A 23,422-nucleotide genomic window follows, 5' to 3' on the forward strand; every position below is an offset into this window, starting at 1 on the left:
TGCGCGACCGGGCTAGAAGGAATGTGAGGGTGGACCGCGGTTAGATCTGATTATTGCAGGGGTTCAAGAGGATAGACAACCGCGTTTTGAGGTATTCAGTCCATCGCCGTTATTGCAGGAAACAAAGGTTGGAAGATAAACAATTCGCAGGCCCAGGCAAAGTTTAGGGTGAGGTGAAGGCGAGGTGTGCCCCATGACGCAACAGTCCTAGGGACTTGCTAGGCAACTGCGGACCCCATCAAGGCACAGGCCAAAGTTTCGGGACCAAGCGACTAAACAAGCACTACTTAAAACTCAGCCTGATGGTGGGAGAGGCGAGGCTGAAACGGATCCTTCAATGTCACATCACGCCAGGCAACTCTACCTGCGATCTTTCTCCCTACTTTGTTTCTTTCGAAAAGTCAACAAGCCGCGTCTTGCACCCAACACTTTCACACTCAGTCTTTCAGATTCCCTACCCTAGGCTATTAGCTTGCTTATGGCATCAAAGGAAACTTCAAACACAGAAAGACGAGATTCCTCCTCTCAACGCAGTAATGCACGGCCGACTCTGGCCGACAACCCTCACCATCCCAATTCAGCCGCATATCTAGCATATCCAGTCAAACACGTTGTCTCCAGCCTCTATCGCCGTATGACGGAACCTCCCGAAAACCCTGTCAATAGACTCCTCGGTGCCCCCACCATCTCGACCTCCTCCTCAGGCGTGTATACTCCTCCAAGACGAACAGCGTCTCCCTTCCAGCCCCCGCCCCTCACCCCCCTCGAACTGCGACACCCATTATCCCAGAAAGCCGCGGGCTCGTTGCTCTTGACCCGCTCACTGGCCGAAGAAATTCGACTTTTACTCCCTCCAAGACTTCAACTCATTGATCACTGGACATTGGCATATTCACTAGAGGCTCATGGATCCTCGTTGGCGACCTTGTACGAACACTGCGCCCACGTATCGACCTACACTCAGCGCTCAGGATATGTCCTAGTAGTAAGAGACGGATCGGCATCAGCAACAAATGGATCTGTCTTTGGTGCGTATCTCTCGGACGTACCCAAACCATCTCTTCATTACTTTGGCACCGGCGAATGTTTCCTCTGGCGAGCAAGCATATTGCCCGCATTGCGCAACCTGTCTACAAACCTGCACCCTGGTTCGGAGCCCGCCTCCCAAGATTTGCTAGAGTTGGCTGGACTGCCACCGCCCCCCAGTGCCGATACCACCAACCTGCAACGATTCACTACGATTCGGGGGGAGCGTCGGACACCCTCGACGTCGACCACCTCATTACCACAACCTTCCAACACCAACGAACCATCCACACACCTACAATCAGCTCCTGATCGCTCAGGTGCGTCAACACCCGACCGAATCAGGTTTAAAGCATTTCCTTACAGTGGCGTGAACGATTTCCTGATGTATTGTGAGTCGGGATATTTCTCCATCGGTGGTGGGGATGGGCACTATGGCCTGTGGTTGGACGACGACTTGAATAGTGGCATCAGCGAATCATGTCCTACGTTTGGTAACGAACCACTAAGCGAAGAAGGCCGACGATTTGAAGTCCTCGGCGTAGAGGTGTGGTATGTTGGTGCATGAGTATTGAGCTGTCGGCAGCGAATCAGACCGGTGCTCGGCTTTCCTCCGCTGGTTACTTGAGCTTGAGATCGGCTCCAACGAAGGCAGAGCCATTCCAGGTTGATACCTTTAGGTGTCGAACAAATATCTGATCCCAGGTCAACCTATAGTGGATCATTGAGAAGTGATCAGCGTCGCTGTTTGTTGAGCATACAGTGGTACACCGCGACACCCAACGGGACTTCCATTTGCGGCAAAGATACTGCTGGATGACGAATCTGGGGCAGATTATCGGTATGTGGCTGGAGCGACCCATGCTGAGTGAGCTGTCTTAACCTGCGTATTGATCTCGAAGCATGACTTGCATGATCTCTTCTGGGTAGGGTCTACAAGAAGTTAGCCGTGTGGAGCGCCGACAGCAGTCACCATACGTGATTACTTCAGCCGACCATACCAACGGAGTTGCTTGTTGGCTTTACCACGGCCGCGGCTGCTTTCAAGACTCCAGTCGAGCGAGGCCATGGCTTGTTGGCGCTACGAAACGCCTATCCCCAAATTTTTGATATCCCACACTCGTATCCTATCTGTGGAGTACAGGGTTTGGATTAGGTCAGTGGTTGCCTTGCTTTGGTAATGCTACCACGACATGCATCCCATGTCTTCCTTACTGAGACCAAGTCCTGAAAAGGAGAACGTGGTGTGCGTCTTTCGAGGCTTGGGGCCTCTAGATATTTGGGTTTTGCAACTCATTCGAGATGCACCGTCGGCTAAGCCCTTCACTGACCCAGTTTGCCTACGGTGGACACATGTGTGGCTCAAGGACAAGGGTCAGGCTCTACCTTTCATTTATAACAGCTTCTCCAATGTTTCTTCTCGTTCCTGAGTGCAAAACGTCCCTGACATTTCAAACGTGGCGATCGACTGTCTGTCGCTACGTGCATCGGACGCCACCGCAGGGACAGTTGTTGGTGGCATGTGGTTCCTCGCGTGTGTTCGTACTAGATATGGTCCGACATGGGAATTACTAGTTGAATGGTGTACGTACACTCCTGTGTACAGGGGGTGCCTGATATGTGTGTACGGTAAATATGCAGCCTGCACATGTTTGGGAAAGCCACAACGACGTCATAGCTCAGGTGTTGAGGTGCTAGGGCTGAAAGTACAGAGAGCAGGCGATGTGTGCGGGTCCGAATGAAAGCCTACTTGTGTTGTACCTCATACGATGGTATGGTACTATGGCAACGCTACGACCAGCAGTGGGAGCGAATGGCTAAACCAATAGCGGCCCGTCTTACACCTGCCCCATGAGGAAAGCCGGGCGATAACGGTGAAGCGATAGCTTGAATCCCCAAGGGAAATCAATTTCTGCGGAAGAATGGAGATGGTGGCAGGTAGGCCAGCAACTTGTTCAAAGGACTGCGGGCCTACATTATAGCTGTGGGCCAGCCTATGACGCAGGTAGTACGAGACACCTGTAACACTACTCAAAGGAGAAGCATAGTCAGCAAAAAAAAAAGCACGGACTGGGACCACTGGTGTGTGCAGCAAGAAACGGGAGTGGCAGAATATACCCCGGTCCCAAATCCACGTGGTAGTGGTTGTGGTTTGTGTTTGAGACTTCGCCATGATGGGACGGACGGGTAGCTATCTACAGTTGGGTTTGCGGGGGAGGCAAACGAGACAAGACGCCTTGTGGTTGAAGGTGAGCATAAACGACGGTGGCTTGACTAATGATACTGAATGTGTGCATATTTCCCAAAAAGGGGCATGGCGGCCGATTGGGCCTTTGGGCTTTTTTCTTTGCGCAGCGTATTAACCAAGAGAGGCCAACAGATGAAATCGATCATTTGATAGTCGACGGTACTAAACCAGGCGAGTCAAGAGAAAGAATATCTTAAAACGGGTAGTGGTGCGACCGATGATTTGAACAAGCGGCGCTGGGGTTAGTCATGATCATTCAAGCAACCAGACACCAAACGACCAGCAGAGCAAACAGGGGAAACAGGGGAAGCCGCTGCAAACGTGGTCAGCAAAGATTATCCGAGGCGCAAACGGAGTCGGACCAAACAATTGATCCAACATTCCTCCGGGTCGGGATCCCTCCGCATGGACACGAATGAGAGCGGCCGCTTCTTGTTTGTTCATCCTGGCTAAAGCTGGAACATGATTATCCTGGACAATGGACAAGCGGGAAACTCAACCAGGGCTCTTAACCTTTTGACCAGCGGGTAACCTTGAAGGCCCGAAGAGCCTGGGTAGAGATAAGGTATTGGGATAGCAAAAGAGCGAGCGCTTGGTAAAGAATGAAGGGAGATTTCGATAATTCCGCCGTGGCTGGTGGGTGCCTTAGAAAGCAAAGTTGCAGAAGGAAAAAAAGAAATCAAAAGACGATATTATTTCATCGCGGAATTCAAATTATCTTACCGGGAAAATTCAAGCCATACGACCATTACATGCCAAGTCGTATCGATCCCGCGTATACGACTCTAGATACCAGAAAACTAATCATGAGAGGCATTATTGCAGCGCTCTTCTTCCCCCCCCCCTTCGTGACCCAGTTTGCGTCTTTTTTTTGATCGTCTTCGGCCTTGCGATGGTTCGGAGGAAATTCGCACATTATATTTCCCTCTGCTCAAGCCGTCAACTAGCAACAGGACTGTTCTCCGTATACAAAGTAAGAACCACCATCGGCTTGGTATAGAAGTCCTCATGACGTATCTGGTCAATGGCCGCCCCTCCCACAGAAAGAAGTAAAGATTGCGAACTGGGGATCAAAGCTGCGGTGTGATCGACTCAGCCCGGGTCCAGTAGATGAGGCTATTGGTTCGGTGCACACATAATCGCATCCTTGGACCAAAGCGGAAGTCGTGCACAGGCCAGAGAGGCGGCCTCGCCTCTTCGCTCTTTTTGTCGCGCCTAAGGTTACTCTGACCTGGCTTGCTGAGGGGGTGGACTGGATGCCGAGTCCCGGGAAATGGGCAATTGTTTTCCTGTTGGCTTTGCTTTTGCCAGGGCGTACTTCTCTTTCAGAATATTCCGAAGTCCGGGATACATGGTTATGCGTAGATGAGGCGAGCGGGGGAAGACACTATGTAAATGGAGAAAGAGCTAATAATGGGAGATCGGGGCTTCGGTCAATGGGTAATTTAGTACGAGTAGTGAAGGCGTATGCACCGATATGTGCCAGTTGTTCATCCAGCACAGGGTCCAAGTCGTACCTCGCCGTAATCGTAATGGGAAATTTCAGGGTTTTTTTCCCAGGTTCCAGGTTGTGCAGGTTGTGGTAGGCTCGGTGCTCAGGAGTGCCCACGGTGCCCTAGGTAGCCTAGAGCGCGAGTAGTAGGGTGTCCCCTCGGTCGGTCGGCGCCCAGGAGCCCAGCTGCCTCCAAGTAGATGCCCAGGTTGTGCCCAGCAGCGAAAGAGCTAGGCATGGTAGCCCCGACACACCCCACTAAGCGTGGTCATCGTAATCCCTATGCAGCCACGCACCGTCAACAAGCGTCCAAAGCGTCAGTCAGTCACGATCCACGCCAGCATCATGTCATCATCCAACCCAACCCATCGCCCTATCCACCCACACCCCCCTGCTAATCGTTAGCTCACAGGGGTCCACTCTCAGGGACTCCATATCCATCCCTGTCGCTTGCACCTTTTCTGCTTTGTGTGCAGATGTGTGTGTTGTGTTGCGGCGTACGAGTACGGCACCAAGGGGACGTGCATCAAACTTTTTGCCCGCTCTCCATCCTTGCCTCGAGTGGACTCTCTTTTTTGGTTCGAACGAAAAAGTCGAACGGCTCACACACATACACCCCCCCTGGTCTGAAATGCTCATCATGGTGGATCCCCAGCTAACTTATGTCTTGTTAGTAACCCAGCCCTTTCACGCTGAGTACCACTGGGTACTACATACGCATGATATAAGGCCTCATGCCTCACGCCTTGTCGCCCTCCCTCTCACCCTACGCTCCTCGAAACCCACCTCTTTGGATACCATTGTCGACGAAACTTCCATAAGCTGACATACCCAACCTCGATCTTGTTCAGGATACAGTCTTGTCTTCGTATAATATCCTGCTCGTGCCTTGGTCTCCTTACCTCGTCGGGCCACCCTTCCATTGAGATATAGTCTTTCCTTGTCCATCCACCTCGGAGGAGACAACTACGGTCACAGCAATCCCAGATTCGGACCAGCAATGGGCGCTACTATCATGACTCCCCCTCTGGAACCTTCATCACCTATGGACGGCGGCATCCGCAAGCGAGTATGCAAAGCTTGCGATCGCTGCCGTTTAAAGAAGTCAAAGGTCGGTCTATTGCGCCGATTCTCGGTTTACTCCAGGTGTGGCTGACACATAGCAGTGCGACGGTGCCAGTCCCTGTAGTCGATGCAAAGCAGACAATGCCATCTGTGTCTTCGGAGAGCGCAAGAAGTCCCATGACAAGGTTTACCCCAAAGGGTAAGTTGCTGAGCGCATGGCCTTCTCGAACAGTAACAATGTTTCTGACACGTGGGTTTCCTGCAGATATGTAGAAATGCTCGAAAGCCAGCAAGCACAACTTGTAGCCGGCCTACAAGAGTTGTACAAGCGAATGCAAAACGGCCAAGGCTGGACCGGCGCACCTCTGAAGGAATCGGCGAACGGTGTTCCATTGACCCACGACATTCTGGAGAGACTGGGTGCCCTAAAGCAAGACGGTCACTCAAGCGACGTCTTTGAGGAGGACCTCACGGTTCTGCAACAGAAGCTGATCGCCGACGGAGCTGGCTTCATGCAACGACAGCCCTCGCACGACTCGCATTCCGACTCGAGCGCTCCCTCTCCCATCTATGAGCCAGTTGCCCAACGGCCGAATTTCACCAATCCTTTCAACCTGAACCAGTTCCCTCCGACACCACCCAACCAAAGCCCGTTCCCCCAGAATGCACGCGTCATTCCGACCAAAGCCCATTCCTATCCTCACACTCAGTCGAACCTTAGCTGGAACACGCCGGTGTCCGAGTTTGATGACAGCATGGACTTTATCAATCAATTCGAGTCACCCATAATGGAATCCACCATCGATATGAACTCATTTCCACCAAACATGTTCCAGGAACATATCGTGCCCGCCGCGATCAATCCCTGTCTGACCATGAAAGACTGGGCCGGTCAGGAAGATCTTCAACGGTATTTCAACGCCAACATGATTTCATAACCACCGGATGTTCTTTTTCCGATACACGACTATTAATGATCATATCAATGTAATGCATCCCAAAAGCGGGCGCACCGGTTTGGCTTTTTCGGTGGGGTTATCTCGGATCGCTTTGGGTTATTGGAGGGTTCTTGCGGATATCGCATCCGGCGTGCAGGAGCGGCAGCAGAAGACGACCTCGATGGCAACGTCTTGCTGCGAGTCAGTGGAGTGATCTTGACATCTCTTCACGGCTGGTTTTACGTCACCCAAGTGGGCTTCGTGTGTACCATGTGGCGGATGGCAGGTTTTGATGATACCATATCTCGATTGGGACGTGTTTTTTGTAGCAGATTACCACTTTGGGTGGAAACAGGGCCGTGGAGCATTTTCCAAATGGTGAACAAGGGTGGACATAGCGCTCGTTTATGGTCAGTGTGCGACCAGGATTAACGCAGGCTGGCATGCCTCGTCGAATACCTTACTAGGTTTCTATATACTAATGCATTGAGCAGAGAGCAATCTCCTCACATAAGTACACATAATGTACACAAGACAGCCATTCGATGGAGAATGTGCGAGAACTACTTCAACCTCACAATTGATTGCTTTTCCAAATGTCACCTTGTGACGAAGAGGCAAGCGATGAACGACCGGTCAAGAGCTTTGTCGCGGGTTCTATATAAACTGTACGAATTAAGGAGAAGCCGCGACGACTTTGGACGGAAACGACCCCGCAACAGCCTTGCGCCATGTCCCAACTTCAACCCCGTGTCAATAGAACACCCATAATCCCAAGAATCGGTCTTGTGGACAGTCTGATAGTCCGGCAGAGGGAGTTGCTTGTCGGCATTTGTATGAATCCCATGTTGGACCCAATTCAGCCTATGGTACATTTGAGCCGGGTAAATACACGGCAGCAAAACATCCCCCCACCCTGCGTGATTGGAGTGAACAATCATGACCTCAAAAAGCCCATTGATATCTCACGCCAAAAAATACCTTTGTTAGTATTTGCAGTCGACGATTATAACTCAACCCGGCCTTCTTTAGTATCGTCTCCCGGTTCGTCCTGCTCTGCGTGTTGCAACCATGTCGTCAGATTCCGGCTTTTCGTTCCTCCCGCAGGGTGCAATCGTCCAGGAGTTCAAGGTGGCCGGCCACAACATCGTGCTAGGGTATCCCACGCCCGAGCCGTACGCCGACTCGCCATTCTTTGGGGAAACCATTGGTCGCGTGGCCAACCGGATCAAGAACGCCGAGTTCACACTGAACGGCAAGTCGTACAAGCTCGCGGCGAATGAAGGGTCCAGTACGCACATACACGGCGGCCTCAGGGGCTGGGGTAAGAAGCAGTTCAAGGGCCCTCAGCCAGTCAACCGCAACGGGAAGGAAGCCGTTCTCTTCACTTACGTGTCGCCGGACGGGGAAGAGGGGTACCCGGGCACCGTGGAACTGAGAGTCTGGTACATCGCCTGGACAGAGGACGAAGGTGGTGTCACTAAGACGGTGCTGGAAACAGAGTATGAGGCGGAATTGGTTGGGGATGAGTGCGAGGAGACTGTCGTCAACATTACAAACCATGGGTGAGTCTAGTCTCCCATAATGGGCTGTCTCTTTTGATTGCCAACTCCTGCCTGCTAAACACTGGGTTGGATAGCTACTTCAACTTGAGCGACGGGCCCACCATTGAAGGATCGGTGGTGACTCTTTATACCTCGAAATATCTGGTGGTGGACAGTGCATTGATCCCGACTGGGGCCATTGAAGACTTTCCCGGGATCGAAGCAAACAAACCTTTTGTTCTAGGCGCGACAGAGCCAGACATCGACCATTGCTTCGTGGTCGACACCGACACATCAGACCTCCCACTCGACACCCGCCAGAGACAGCTCAAGCCGTTGATTAGTGTGTCACACCCTAAAACGCAACTGCACCTGGACATCTTCAGCACGGAACCTAGCTTTCAGTTCTACACGGGAAAACACATCAAAGCTGCCGCCACGGAGTCGACGCCAGCGAGAGGCGCGCGAGCAGGGTTCTGCGTCGAGGCAAGCCGCTTCATCAACGCCATCAACGTGCCAGAATGGAGAAACCAAGTCATACTCAAGCGCGGCCAGGTCTGGGGCGCAAAGACGGTGCACAAGGCTTGGAAGGCATAGAGATGTTATTGCCATGTAGTGAGCTGTGACAGACGGACGTACACAAGGCTGAACAAGGCTCTCCTCGCGCCGGCCCCTTCTCCCTCTCCCTCCCTCTCTTCCCCTGGACGAGATTCCTAAGCCACCAAAGGGGGGGCCTGATATCACGTGTGGGCAAGATGACGGGGATAAGGGCGTATAGTTTGTACTTGGTAATACAGACTATTAGGAGAAAATCTGACTCTAGGGCTTGGGTGAGCACTTGCGAACGAGGCAGGCACGTTCGAACAGGCAGCCAGACTGAACGATAGAACCATCAAACAGTGTCCCCCCTGACAAATGCATCTCGTACCATGACGGCATTGAAGGCCATGAAGCATGGGCCCATACCACCAAGGTGCATGGTTCCCGGGCGCTGGTTACATGGGACTACTAGATTTGGCCACACTTTCTCCAGGAGATTCCAAGGAGATCCCAGGGAGAAAGAAAATGACGCGTGCCGATATTCCAGAAGACCGTTGTCGAAAGGTACCGTACCTAGGTGTGGAGGTGAGATCTCGGGCTGACAAGGGGAGAACAGGAGGAAAAAATGCCTCATAATCATTCCCATACCCATCGCGATGGATGGGAAAACGCGAGAGATCACGGAGCCGCTTTTGGAAGTATCGACGACAAGTTACCTAGGTAGATACATCCGTGGTAATACTTGATATGTCAAAGGGGGGGAAGAAATTAGAATTGGCCTGCGGTGCGTCGGGCGTAAGTAAATGCCGAATAATAATCCACCAGCCCTCCACGGAGACGCATCCGTCTTTTGCGATCAAATCACTTACCTACTACCTACTACTAGTCCCTGATTTCTGTGTGAAATCGGTGCAGAGAACATACCGTACACCGTACTCGGTCCAAACAAGTACGACGCACACAACTTTCTTGAGACCTCGTGATTTATTGTTTGAGGGCAACAAAGGGAAATCTTGCTTGGAACGATGTCAATTCCGCCCTCGCCCTCCGCTCCCCTTGGCCGTCCGTCGAGTTTCCCCCAGCCCGGGTCCGAGTTCTGTCCGTGACCTTACTTTGCCCTACCTCTTTTGATCGACAGATCGCATCACATTCCCCCCTTCCAAAGATTCCCTTCAGAGGGGAGGGAAAAGTCGCGCATAGCCACCACACACCATGGGAATCGGTTCCATTCGAAGTATTTACGTATTTTGCGACACAAGATTGGGAAAAAAAGCCAAAAAAAGAAGAAAAGAGGGGAGGGAAGGCAAAAGCCAAGCAGAAGGGCGCTTTTCCGAAAGGAAGGTAATGGGTGGATTTGTATCGTCGATCAAGGGAAATTCCACACATCCAATTAGAACCAACCAAGCGAGTACGCATCCAGGCATCTAGGAGCCCCTCCAAGTAGTAGATTTGATCTCGGCCGACATTGGGGATGGCGTCGGATATCTTTTCACCCGAATCCGAAACCCCTGCGCGCTTGAGAGAACTCTCTCTCTCTCGCACGAGGCCGGTCGGCCAAATGACTGCGACTGAGCCTGCGCCTGGGCCGTATTGTACTTTGTACAAGGAATTGTGTTCGTTAGCAAAAAGTGCCAGTACCACGACGGCGCGGCTTGTGGCTCGCCTGAAGGGCTGTCCCATCGTGCCGTCCGTTCATCCACCGGTTAGTGTTTTGGCGATGCTGATTCTAGGGCCTGGAGACTGCTACTACTGCTACTACTCGTTATGTCCGTGTGCACTGGCTGGCACCTACAGTGACTACCGAATTGGGCGGTCAAGTTTCACATCCAAGTGGCCGAGCATGATTGGACACGTTCATACCAAAGTCTGGATCCTCCGAGGCGATATTTGATCCAAGCGAGATGGGCTCGAGAACAAACAAAACTGATGAAGAGGGAGACAAGGAGCACAAGACCCCTCGATGCCTGGATTGACAACTATTGGGCGGCCTTAGTAGGGTGTGTACTCGTAAGACAGGCTGGTCTAAGCAGCGATCAACGGGTTCTAGAAGATCTATCAGGCCGTCAGGCCAATGTCAGGGTTTGATTGCTGCTGCAGGTGGGTTGGCGGTCAGTGCTTCAGGGTCGTCTTTGTCTAGAAGGACAGGTTGAGGCAGTGCCCCAGGCATCAGCCAAAGCGTTCAGCCATGAGCAGGTTGGCAGGGCTTCTTTGTCAAACGGCATGTGGAGAAATGCGATTGGGCGAGCAAGCGGCAATCACTGCCATCCTAAGGCGGCCCCTGGTGATACGAAGTTGGTCAACTGGCCCTTTACGAGGAGGTCCACGTATTCGCTTGGGCTTCCCAAGGCGGGGGATCCTGACTGACTCGAAGGTAGCTTTCAAGGTCACTCGCATAGCACCCGTGTAAGAAACTGCCAACTTTGCCAATGCTCTGCCACCAACCGCCTCGTGGTCAAACAAGACGCCGTGTTTCTGGGAGGATCGAGACAAGAGAACGAGAATCACGATTTTGTTCTTGCCTCCTCCTTCTTGGATCGGAGTTCCAAGACAAAGGAGGACGATTGCCCCAGAATTCTTGATGATTTTGATTTCCAGGGCGCTGGGCAGGGTGACAATGCCGAGCCACAAATAACCCCCTTGCACTCTTGTCCAGCGCCACCGTACCTCGTACTCGTATGTACACGCCTACTCGGCGATTCGTGAAGGTGATTTATTTTTAAGAAGTTTGACCTTGATGTTGTCGTCGTTAGTTCTCGGCGAGCTGGCATGCTGGGTTGAAAGGGGAATGTTTCGCTGAGCAAGTTGCTGAGAAAGACTTATCCCCCAAAGAATCCTACGGGTTGTCCTCAAGGTCAGTTAAACCAAGTACCGTACTTGTACAAGTAGGGAAGCACAGCTTTTTGTGGGTTGGGATGGGGCCTTGCCAGGTTGTACCTAGAGTACGAGTGAGGCACGAGTTATGTCCGATGTGGGTTTAGCTGATCGGGAGGCGCATAATTCGCTGCATAACTCCTATTCGGGATAAAGCCCCCCTCCCAGGCGCCAGTGAAGAAGAAATTACGATTGTCAGATCCCGTATTTTTGTGACCGACAGTTTATCCGGTATTGGAACCAGTGTATTGACATTTCAAGTTTCAAATGTCCGATGACAAGACAATCGCATGATGGCCAAACTGCGCTGCGCTGCGCAGTTTTGATCTTGATCTACTCGACTACCCACTTGTCTTCTCGCCCCGCGCCGCTCATTCGGTCGCTGTTGATCGCCGAAACCACAGCGCCAGAAAGCAATCAGACTACTCAACTCGGCCTTTGGAGATATTATCGAGCCGTATCCTCTACGGACACGGACTTGCGAACGCCCTTCCTCGACGACAAAGCCTTCGTTCGACACGAGGTTTCATTATTTTATCCTAGCGTCGAAACACGATCCTGCCCATCGCTCACCCTTGGCCCACTCACTTACTCACTTGCTCACTACGTCTCGATTGATTGTTCACGAGACAAAGAATGAACGAGTCTCTCGCTTGGCACCTCCAACAACCAAAACAAAGTTCCTAGACCGGCTATAACACATTCCAACCGAGAGCGCTTTGGCCTTTTCTAGTTTCTCTGTGCGCCATATGATTGGCTTGTCGATGGAGCAGTCTGCCGCTGACTCAGAATGCTCACCAAATCTCTGTCATGGTTTGGGCTGGCAATCTAGGCTCTTTTCAGATCGCCAGCCAGCTTGCTGCTTGGTCAAACAAAGTCTCGTATTGTATTCCGTGAGCACTGAGCAGCGGCTCGCAATGTCCCCTCGGCCGCGCATGTGCGCTTGATCCTGACCACCACATCCCCCTCCCCTCCACCAACCATCCAGCTCAACCCTGCGCTCTCTCCACTCTTGAAGCTTTGTGCGTCTCGCTAGTGTCACCTATTGGATCTGGACTCTCCAGGCCAAGGTCTTTGACAAGGCACTCGTCAACCCAAGCTTCCACTGGGAGGATTCTCGCTCAGGCAAGGTAGACTTCCTGTTCGAGGAATGGTTTCAGGCCGAGTAACGTTCGAGACTTGCATGTAGAGGTCTCTTTCCCCGCTTCCCTTGACGAGCGCCAACCAGGAGACACCTGGATCTGCGATCTGCATGCCATCTTGTGAGTCATCAGGGCGCATAGCCAAAATATACGCCCCTTGTTGGGCCCTTGTTCCCTCTCCGCACATGCAACCAATGTCAGGGCCTTTTGCCGTATCAGGAATCGATCTTCGCGCGGTCCCTCTCAGGCACGGTCAGTTACAAGATCACGGGATCCGCTGCTGAATGCTTCTGCGGGCTACAGACGGCATAATCAATTGCTGCTCGGTAATATGGACGATGGGCATTCTTCTTTTGGCATCCAAGGCCACTTCGGGTAGTGGATTCTTTGATATCTGATTGGGAGTCAAAGTCCCCCATATCTTGGAGGTTTTTCCAGGAGCGGAACCTTGAAGCTGCCCTCATGCGGCCGCTTGTGACGAGAGCGATAGGCGACTTCATCACCAAAGCCTGCAATTCGTCTCGACTGTTTCCATTCCTGAGTGAATCCAACCATCTGACAAATGACGAGCGATGTTTCCTCAACATTTCTGACTAAATCGGACTTCGCCCGAGGTTATGTCCGCCATCGGACGCCTGATTTGGAATCCAATCTTTTCCAACCAAGCACCCCATGCGCACAAAGGAAGTGCCAAGGGGATCGATGGCGGGTCTTTTTTTGTTTTATCCTTTTTGCTGCTCAATAATCGTTTACCAGTGCTCATTCAGCGACGCCAGATTGTGACGAGCAGATGGAGGAAATTTGAGGGCCACGGCATATACCCGATATCAGAACAAGTGCTTCCACAACAGGAAGTAGGCGAATCCGTCCCTGCTTCTCGCTGATCGAGTACCAAGACAGATCGTGTTTCATCTCTGCCCCGTCCTGCCCGTCCCTGATGATGGCAGCCAGTGTCGACGACTCGATGGCCAAGGGCACCAGCCCCTCAGTCGTAATTCCTGGGCGCAACCCTGACGACTAATAATCAACCTACTTACTCATCCTTGTGCGCAAACTCAATCTGGGACCTGATCTTGTTGCTGTCCCTGCCTCGAGCGATCAATCACAGCTCCAGGTCTGGACCCGATAGGGGTGATTGACGAACAAGCGCCTGGTCTTCTTCACCAAGGTGACCCTACCTTATTCGGGAAGTTACACGCTACTCTGCTCGAAAGAAAACGAGCTTTTTGGGAGCTCAGCTGGATTATATTACATCAGCACGTCAGGAGGTTGGTGTGTCCAGGTAGAAGTACAATTTTGAGGTACCGGGCACGTGCTCACGATACGATTATACGAAGAGACAAGTACGGGATTAAGCTCGTGGATCCCAGCCTAATTATATTGACCTGATCGCCGATCTTCATTCTTCTGGAGTTCGGCAAGCCGGACCCTGTGCGGTTACAGCCGTCCGAAGCTTGACCGATGTATCTATCTACAGTCTGGTGTCACTCGGTACCGAATATCGAAGCATCAGACACCTATCAGAAGGTTCGTTCTTGATTGCGAGTACGTCTCTGCATGTTGCTGGATCGGCGTTTAGATCCCCCACCCAACTGGATTCAACAAGAGCCATGTTGAGCTTGCTCGCCCTCCCTCTGGGTAGTGTCAATCCTGAGGATCGAGGTCGCAAGTCCAAACTCCAGATGCAGGTAGAACGACTTTCAATTCTAGCATCCTTCGAGAATCCATTCTGCCTGAAGTTTCTTTTGGTTCTATTGGCGGGCCACCAATTCTGCCTGGCGAGTCAGCCTCCTTATCCCAGTCAGCGCTCGGCGTGGGGCTTCGCGTTCCCACCTCCTTTTTGGCTGAAAAGGGGAGCGAGATGGGGCTGGAAGGATTTGGTCGACGTCATCGTTGTTACATGGTCTCGGTGCTGGTCTGCTGGATCTACCGTAGCGGATGGGGCCATGCCAACTCGTACGAGTATCGAGACGGGTTTCCTCATCACTGAACAACGTTCTTACGAAGACTGGAATCTTTTACATTTGATCGTGACTGATAGCATCCCAGCCCTATTTTCGAGGTCGACAACGCGGATTCACTATGAGCCACACTTAAAGAGCCCTCCTTGTTGTTGGGCCTCCATCAAAGTCGACATCGTCGGCTCTTGCTCCCTAATTTGCTTGTCCGTCAAGGATAAATGTTGTTTGGGACTGTGATATATACAGCCATCAGTCTCCTCTAAAAGGGCAATATATCGGCCAGGGATCCTACGATCGAGATCTTTCTCTGCCTGCGTATTTCCCATCCAAGTGAGCAGCAGCAGCAGCTCCCGATGCTGGTTCGGATTTCTCGAATCACTCTTGTTGGCAGAAAGGCGCAGGACTTTGTTAGGCCGTTTGACCGACCCTTGACGTCTTGAGAGGACAAGATTTGAGTGCGTCTGGAAATGCCGACGTGTTGAAGAAAAGATCTTCCTATGCAAGAGATCCAGCTATCCGACTAACTAGCTAGACAGCCATCCATCCAGCCATCCAGCCAGGAAAATAATGCCATCAAACAGCTTTTGAAGAGGACTGGATGACTGCAATGAGGTGAGTCCTGGTCTGAAACCTACACTTACACATTTCTTTGTCTAGGTGAGAATCTCCAATCCCCAATACGAGGTGCAACAGACGGTCGGGACGTGCCATGTCGTCTGAATTTTGTCGTGGGTCTCGATGAGAATCACTTGCCTGTGGCTGAAGTGGGAAGTGGGAAGTGGTTTCGAAGAGACAATGTGACTTCGTACGCGGACGTGGGCGTGGACTACGGCCATAGCGCATGTCTGTTGCCCGCGGCACCTGGTGGGCGCTGCGCAAATGATCTGGGCTCGAGCCGACGTGACCAAGCTGCAAGCACTGGACTGGACCAACAGACGGCTGTAGGCTGTAGGCAACAACTTGCTCTACCACGCTGGATGACAGCTGAATTGAAGCAGAGAGAACAGGACAGTGTGCATCAGTGACTCCTAGTCGTCTAGCCCGAACAAGTAAGTCCCTTGAGCGCGACACGTGCAATTCACATGACGCCTTTCCTTTGGCAGACAAGCGCAACATCCCTTGGGCTAGACTCGAGCTACCAAACTCTCTTTTCGATCCACCGACCCGAAGCATTTGACGTCGAGAAGGGACTGTGGATTGAACAGTTCACTAGTTCCCAATGATATACATGACCTCTTTACTACTCTCAGATCTTCTTCAACCACGCGGCACTGAAGTGTTCATCCGCGAGAACACGACGATTCCCGTCCCCAAAGTTCTCGACTTTAGCTGTCTCGGAGAAGGGGTTTACGAGCTGAAAGTGGAGCGTGGTACGCGGGACATGTCTTTCTTCCGTCAGAAACATCTTCGTCGACGACGACTTCAACGTCTTCGGCATCATCGACTGGGAATACTCGGGGCTTCTACCCGGACGAGTTCGATACCCCCCCGGGACCCATTCGTACAAGGAGAAGGGGGTACCACGATATCGACGCCGACAAGATCCCCCCCCGCCCCTCGCGCCTGGTCGATTTTCTTTCGCACAAGGGACACAACAAACTGCTGATGTTGGCCTGTCAGTTTTATCAATTGTGTTTGCCGAAACTGGCTGGCTCTTGCGACGAAAATCGAAGGAGGGCGGAAAATCATAAACTGAATTGCATACACTGTCCTAACAGCATGCATGCATGAAGGAGCTATATGGGTTGTTTTTTTTCCCCGGGCTGGTGTGCCACGTACATACGTACGAACGCAACGGACGGCGTGACGGAAGGACTTCGGGGTTCATCATCTATTCTATTTTTCAAGTAATTAGTCCTCCAGTACTTTGCTCCTGGCCGTGGTCCTGGTTGCAGCAAGATACCGACCCTGCTATTCTGAGTCTCATTCTACCTCTTCCCCTCCCCCCCCCTCTTTTTTTTTTTCGCCCTCTGAAGGCCGGGCAGGCCGTCTGTTCCGACCACATCGTGCCGTGTCGTGGACTCAAACGGCCCCCGATCCTCGCATCACTCATCACCACTGCAGGCGACATACTATCCACATTCTCTTACTTGATGTTTGTTTCTCATAACAATGGATCAAACTATTAGAGAAACTCCTTGGTGATCGGGCACTATAGGTGGGCATGAGTGACCACGGAATAATGAATACCAACAGTAATGATAATAATATCTGATATCTGATGTCCGATATCCATATGCCACTCCCATTTCCACCGCCACTGCGTCCCTGAACTCTATCCCATCCTTTTAGGGCTTTTTGTAGTGTGAATCCCAGACAAAAGTCGACTCGAACGTGTATGGATACCCCGTCGTAATGATATGCGCCATAATCGAACCCTTGCTCAACTGGAAAAGGGCTTGTTCCTCATCCCTTCGTCAACATCATTGACATACCGAGGTCGTTATCGTCACAACATCTCGTTGGCGTCATAGTCTCTCGCCCCATAATCCTCGTCGTTGGGCCCTGTCGTCAAATTCCACACCCTCCACTTCAGCTTCTCGATCACCTCTCTTCTCAGCCAGGTCCCTCCCCTGTCCGAGAACCATTTGTCCGCGTTGTCATTGCCACTGTCGCCCCCTCTAGGACTTCCCTCAACCCGCTCGGTTATTTGTTTTCTTCGATCATGGTCCTCATCCTCCCTTTCCCATCGATCCAACCAGGCGAACAACAACCTCAACTGCCACAGTTTGTCCTTATCAATCTGGCCATTCCCCGTGCCACCGTTTTGGACCACAGGATCGCTCCGAGGGAGAACTCCTTGTTCAAACTCGAGTCGGGAATCCACAACTGTAGCTCTGCTCGTTTCCTTCCCATCTATCGGTGTGGGACCCAGAATCAGCGCTCTTTCCGCATGGTCAAAGTCCCTGAGAGGCCCAATCTCGAAAATCCACTCGAATGGGTTCGGGGTTGTTGACCTCGCGGCGCTCGCAGCTATGCCAGCTCCAGATACAGAGCTGGAGGCGAAGGTACTAGTATAGGAAGAAAAAGCATTGGGATCAATACTTGGAATTCCCATTGCCAAAGCCTTTGCTTGCAATTCCGCCATAAAAAGATTCTTCGGGGGCTCGTCGTAGACTGTCCGGCGCCGAAGGACCACATTCACGGCATTTTCGCTCTTGATCTTTTCTCGCAGCGCTTGACCTCCAGCTTCAAAGTCTAGGTGACCATCCCAGAAGCCCTCGCCCTTGATGTCTATGGATTTAATGGTGTCGAATTCTGGTATCAATCCTGGCAAGGGGATTGTCTGCGTCTCGCCATTTTTCAGGTTGATGCGGCCGGTTATGCCACCCGGGACAGAGCCGCCTGCATCACCGTCTCTTGCCACGAGACAGCGCCCCTCGGCAGCAAGCACCCATAGATGCCGCAAAGCTTGAAGATGGCCGCGGTTGTCGAGGACGTCATTTGGAAAGATCGGATAGAAGGCGATACACAGGCTCGCAATTCCTAGATTTGAGGTTCCAAAGGTCCGTGTGCCACCAGCTAGGAACAATGCACCAAGCGCCATATGTGCCGCCAAGTGGCTTCCGAACGGCGTATCTTTATCGGTACGTCCATGAAGAGCACGCAGACGGCGCATAACGACTAAATCGCCTGAACCAGCCATAACGGTGGCTGAAGCCAGGGCTAGGGTGTCGAGGCAGTTGCGTACGCTGTTGAGGGTAATTTGTGAATCGTAGTTATGCGCAGGCAGACGGCTTAGGCGGATGAAATTGTCCAAGTAAGAGACGAGAAGATCGCGAACGTCTTGTCGTTGAGAGCCCGCGAATCTCAGTCCAATGGCAAAACAGACCCCGGCAATAATGTTGAAGAACGGCATGTCTTCAGTGCTGAGAAACTTCGTAGCCTTCAAATCGATTCTCGACCTATAGGGCTCGGGAAGCGACATACCGATAAAATCGTCCGTGGGTTGAATCGAGTCCCACATGATCAGGTGCCGCGCAAGAGTCCGAAGAAGGAATATATCTGGTCGCACATAGTCGAACTGGTGCAATGTATCTGGAATATCGACTTTCTGCGCGATTGCTCTATCGTTGGTTTTCATGAAAATGAAAGCGATGGCCATGACAGCACCTGCCGTTGCACGGTCGAGGACATGGACCATATTCACATTCTTCGTGCCCACGGCGATGGTGAGAAGGCGTTCAACAACACCCATGTCATGGAGTCCATGAAGGCGTTTGCCCTGCCCGAGATTGATGAGCCCTAATGAAAATCCGGCGGCCAGGCGGTAACCCTCATCGCGAAGCACGTTGTCCAATGCAACACCCTCTTCGGGATCATCGTTCTCAATTTCTGACAGCATGACTTCAGACATGCGACGGTGCTGAGAATTACAATACAAAAGCCCAATCCCCATAATTCCAGTGGTTTGTGTCAACGGAGATAGATTGAGTTCGGCTGCGCCAGGCGGCAGTAGACGTGTGACGTGGACCGAGAGCAGCCGTGTGATCAAGGTGTCCATGGTCCCTAGGAAAGAGGCTGATAGTCCGAGTAAGAGTCCGACGGATGTCATCGTGTGCTTGGGTGTGAGGTACTTGAATGCAACCCATTTGGCTAGTGTTCGAAGATGTCCGTTGAGACCAAGAGCAAGTAAGAATCCAGCATGGCGGTTTGTCAAGTCAGGCGGCTTGTTGAATTGTATCCACGAGGTGTTGATTCCTTTGGCATCGGTCGAGATCATGAGGCCCGTCGAAGCGCCATTGTGGAAGAATGCCCAACACACCTTCTCTTCTGTATAGGTGGCTTTGTCGGCGCTGAAAGTCATGGCTTGAGCCCCCTCACTCGCGTTACGAGGTTTCATGATACATTGCAGACTGAAAGCGGGCGAGGGCACTCTTTCTGTGAGTAAGGGGACGCGCCCACTAAAATGCATCATACCTCGCCCTGCAGCCACAGACAATGTTCTGAGGGTGACATACTGCGCTAGTTCCTTTTGCGCCTCTAACATGTCCACATCACTCCAGCCAGGCTCGGGTGTGCACTCCACGACGGGAGGTCGGCTCTGATTGACAAGTTTAGAAGCTTCTGAGAAGCGACGGTCCTCGTTAAATATCAACCGGCTAATAGCATGTCGGTCGGCTTCAGAAGATGCGTCCCATCTTTGAAGGGTTTCCGTCTCGGTTGTAGAGGAGCACACGGTGTGATAGTCCTTTACAGCTTCGTGTGATGGTGGCAGCACCAAGTGTGGCTTGTACGAATGGTGAGATAGATCGTAACCTCGGTGGGATGCAGCATCGCGTCCCAGGATCAGTTGATTCACCTGGTCTCCAATTTTGTCCGCCCTATACCGGTATGATGCAATTGTTTGATGGAATGCGGCAGCTACTCCGTCAGGAAGAGTGCTCAAGATGCGCTCGTTCAAGCCTGACCGAAGCAAAGCTGCGACTGCTTTGTGGGGACTGAGCTGGTCCTTAGCTTGATCCATGAAGGTCAGGAGTTCTAACGTTCGGGGTGTCAGACTTGCTGCCTGCCACCACAATGGATGGTCATGGTTGCTCAGCTCCGGCAAACCAGATAAACGAGTCAAGGTCAAAAATGGAGCAGGTGAAATTCCTTTGATCCACTTTTCATAATGCTCGTAGATCGACGGCGGTGGAAATGGTTGGGCGGGAATTCGGAGACCATCGAGTAGAGAGTCGTCGAACAAGTATTCAGCGACTTGTGCTGATTCGTGCCCGTAGTAAGTGTTGCTCCCAGCGGTCCAGTCTGTCCATCCTAGCCACAAACCCAGCTGTACGAGGGCGACCAATAAACGGGTCCTTGTATCCTTCCGGCCAGGATTTGCCACTGTGTTGAGTTTGTCTTCCTCGTAAAGGAGATGAAGTCCGAGCAAAATGCTGGGTATGGCATTGCATCGCTGTTCTCTCTCTCTGTTGATCGAAGTTGGCAAATAACCCTCCGGTCCAAGGGCGCTTTCCCCGATGGGAGTCTGGGTATACTCTCTTGCCAGTGCGATGCATGTGAGCAGAAACGCGTTCTTCTTCTCGGGGGCACGTTCTTGAAAAGATGTGGCACTGGCCGCCCTTGAGTGCTTTGATTTTGGTGTCACTGTTGCTGTTTCGAGGGGTTTCTGAGACATCCATTCCCAAGCAGGCGCTTGCAGTCCTAATGCTTGGGGCATTTCGTCTTCCGCATGATGCATGAGGTTGTAATTAGTAAGATCGATGGCACTTCCACTACTGGACCGAAGAAAAGCAGTTTTGGTCCGACGACGCGTTGGTGTGGACTGCGAATGCTGACTGCTGATGAAAGGCACCCCAAGCGAGAAGAGCACTACCAGCAGTGCAGTCCATTCAGAGGTCACTGGTGTTTCCCTGCCTTTCAACCACCTCGCCACCTCCCAGAAGGCAACGAGAAGGCTTTCCTGTTGGTTTGGACCTAGCACCATGTTACACATGTTGAGAACTTTTTGCACGAGAGGATCTTGAGGAGCAAGTTGGATTCCCAGCGCATGCCGGCGCTTGTCTTGATCAACAACGTAGATCTGTGCTTGAATGCCCGAGTCAAACAAGGCTTGAATTTGTACATCTTTCGCCGGTATGACCCTCCTGATTCCCGTGTCTTTGTCTTTCCTAGGGCTATATGGCTGAGGGCTCACAAGCGGGTCGTAGATTGCGTATCGAACAGGAAGTCCGATTTGGAAAGACGGAGACCATGGCGACTCGAGCTGCAAGCCAATCATCTGTGACCGGGACTGTGTTAAGACGACTAATCGCTGAATAGATCTATCCACGACTGTGCAGGCGTCCTTTATGCCCGGTAAGCTGCGGACTTCAGCAGCTTTGAGCTCCAAGGAATGCTTGGACACGGTCGATTTTCTTGTACCGCCATAGATATGTCGTTTGACCAAAACCCTGATGATGGTCATCTCCTGTGTGCTCTTGTCCAGTACGCAAAGGTAGACGTCCCTTGTCTGCTTACCATCCTGCTCGAATGAGGTGCCACTGCTCAGCTGCAAAACCTTTGTTTCGAATGCTGAATTGGACTCGGGAGCTGACTGCCGTCTGGGGAAGCTTTTGACCTTGAAGAACCCGACGCTCTTAGGTAAATTGGTTTCTGGGCCGTCAAAGGTATCATCTTCGAGACGCGTGGATTGCCGCAATGGGTCAAACTCCTCTAACAGAGCCCGAGCTGAAATATCCAAGAATGAAGTTCCATTACTTAGGATCGATGCATTTGTCGGAAAGGAGCTCCTCCGTCGAAAACCAAAGCTCTGCCGATCATTGAAGCTGCCGATTGACTCGCCTCGTCTGCCCGCCCGATTCAGACTCTGTCGGCCTGCATGGCCCAGGGCAAGGTCATTGAAGGTGTTTCGATCGGTTGCGGGACCCAAATCCGTGCGTGCCAGCATTGAGCTGACTCTGCGGCTGATCGGGTTTGCACTCCGACGTCGCCAAATTCGGGCCCTAGTTGAGAAGCCAGATCATTTACTGGAAAGGACTTTTGCTCCTCCAAAGACGAGAACGGCCCACCGTCTGGATGTGAAGGCCGTGAGCCTAAAAGGCTTTCCCTGAGGGTGCCATGGTCTCGGCCATAGATGTTGGAACTCTTCCTCAAAGATGCGCGAGATTTGGCGTTACCATCCTGCCTGCTTCGTGCTTGTTGTTGCTCGCTCATGGCATCTCCGCTTACATGCCAGAGAGTGAAGGTAGCAGTTTTTTCGTTGAAGGTCAATGCCATGCAGACCGGTCGATCAATTGCCTTTTCAAAGCCGACTTCGTCGCCAGCAGTGATGTAGATTAACTTCTCTGAACGAGGGAGAGCATTGCATTCTTCGAGGGCTTCGCCTTTCCGGTTAGGGCTCCACACCACGAGACCGAGTTCTGACATGATTTCAGTGAATGAAAAGGTCCTAGGCATACCGCTGGCGCTGGAAGATAGTGGTCGAGGGTCCGAGTGCCGCTTCTCTGGCAAGATCAATGATGGTCGAGAGCTGTTGTCTCCGATAGACGTCAGAGTCTCGTTGATGGTACTGAGGTCATGTTGGACATGTTCAACGAAGCCACCAGATTCCCTATCGCTTAGTTTGCGCTGTAGTATGAACCCGCATGGATACGGAAACGCAGACTCAACCTCAAAGGACAGAGGGAAAACATAGCTATCGCCTGAGAGAAGGAATATGTGAACCTGAGTTTTGAACACCACCACTAGACCACGGTCTCCAGGCTTCACGCGTTCATTCTGGTGTTGGCCACTGTTCTGGCCAGTACCAGGCTGACCAAACCGGGTGACAAAGGCATGGAGAATAGTCTCCCCTTCAACACTGAGGTTCAGCGCTCTTTCAATTGCACCGTTCCTGGACCACACCACGCAATGTGCTGTGATGAGAATCTCCTCTTCCACCAATTTCGACGCATTTTTCTCGTATACGCGCGAGAGTGTCCATTTGTACAGTGAAGGCGATGGATCAGGAGGAAGTATCGAAGCGGAAACAAGGTAGGGCACAGCGCTCGGTTCGTGCAGGCCGAGCGACTGGATTGAACTCATGGCTCTGGAGTGGCGAAGGCAAGTCGACAGACATGAGGGCAAGGCGGCTTAAATTAGAGCAGGCAA

General features: G+C 52.0%; 4 protein-coding genes across 4 annotated transcripts; 3 read left to right on the forward strand and 1 right to left on the reverse strand.

The window, feature by feature from the left end:
• Positions 1-478: 478 nt before the first annotated feature.
• On the forward strand, positions 479-1,594 carry AYO21_05542 (hypothetical protein; the record flags this gene model as incomplete). Its single annotated transcript, XM_022655511.1, has 1 exon — positions 479-1,594. The coding sequence occupies one exon, from the start codon at positions 479-481 to the stop codon at positions 1,592-1,594; it is 1,116 nt and encodes a 371-aa protein (XP_022512211.1).
• A 4,172-nt stretch (positions 1,595-5,766) lies between these two features.
• Positions 5,767-6,769, forward strand: AYO21_05543 (hypothetical protein; the record flags this gene model as incomplete). Its single annotated transcript, XM_022655512.1, has 3 exons — positions 5,767-5,877; positions 5,933-6,030; positions 6,097-6,769. The coding sequence occupies 3 exons, from the start codon at positions 5,767-5,769 to the stop codon at positions 6,767-6,769; spliced, it is 882 nt and encodes a 293-aa protein (XP_022512212.1).
• A 1,071-nt stretch (positions 6,770-7,840) lies between these two features.
• Positions 7,841-8,910, forward strand: AYO21_05544 (hypothetical protein; the record flags this gene model as incomplete). Its single annotated transcript, XM_022655513.1, has 2 exons — positions 7,841-8,334; positions 8,409-8,910. The coding sequence occupies 2 exons, from the start codon at positions 7,841-7,843 to the stop codon at positions 8,908-8,910; spliced, it is 996 nt and encodes a 331-aa protein (XP_022512213.1).
• An 8,366-nt stretch (positions 8,911-17,276) lies between these two features.
• On the reverse strand, positions 17,277-23,356 carry AYO21_05545 (hypothetical protein; the record flags this gene model as incomplete). Its single annotated transcript, XM_022655514.1, has 2 exons — positions 17,277-22,082; positions 22,139-23,356. 2 exons carry the CDS (start codon positions 23,354-23,356, stop codon positions 17,277-17,279), a joined length of 6,024 nt encoding a protein of 2,007 aa, XP_022512214.1.
• Between the last annotated feature and the right edge of the window lie 66 nt (positions 23,357-23,422).

Source organism: Fonsecaea monophora (assembly GCF_001642475.1).
Source record: "Fonsecaea monophora strain CBS 269.37 chromosome Unknown Scaff35, whole genome shotgun sequence".
Taxonomy (NCBI): Eukaryota; Fungi; Ascomycota; class Eurotiomycetes; order Chaetothyriales; family Herpotrichiellaceae; genus Fonsecaea; species Fonsecaea monophora.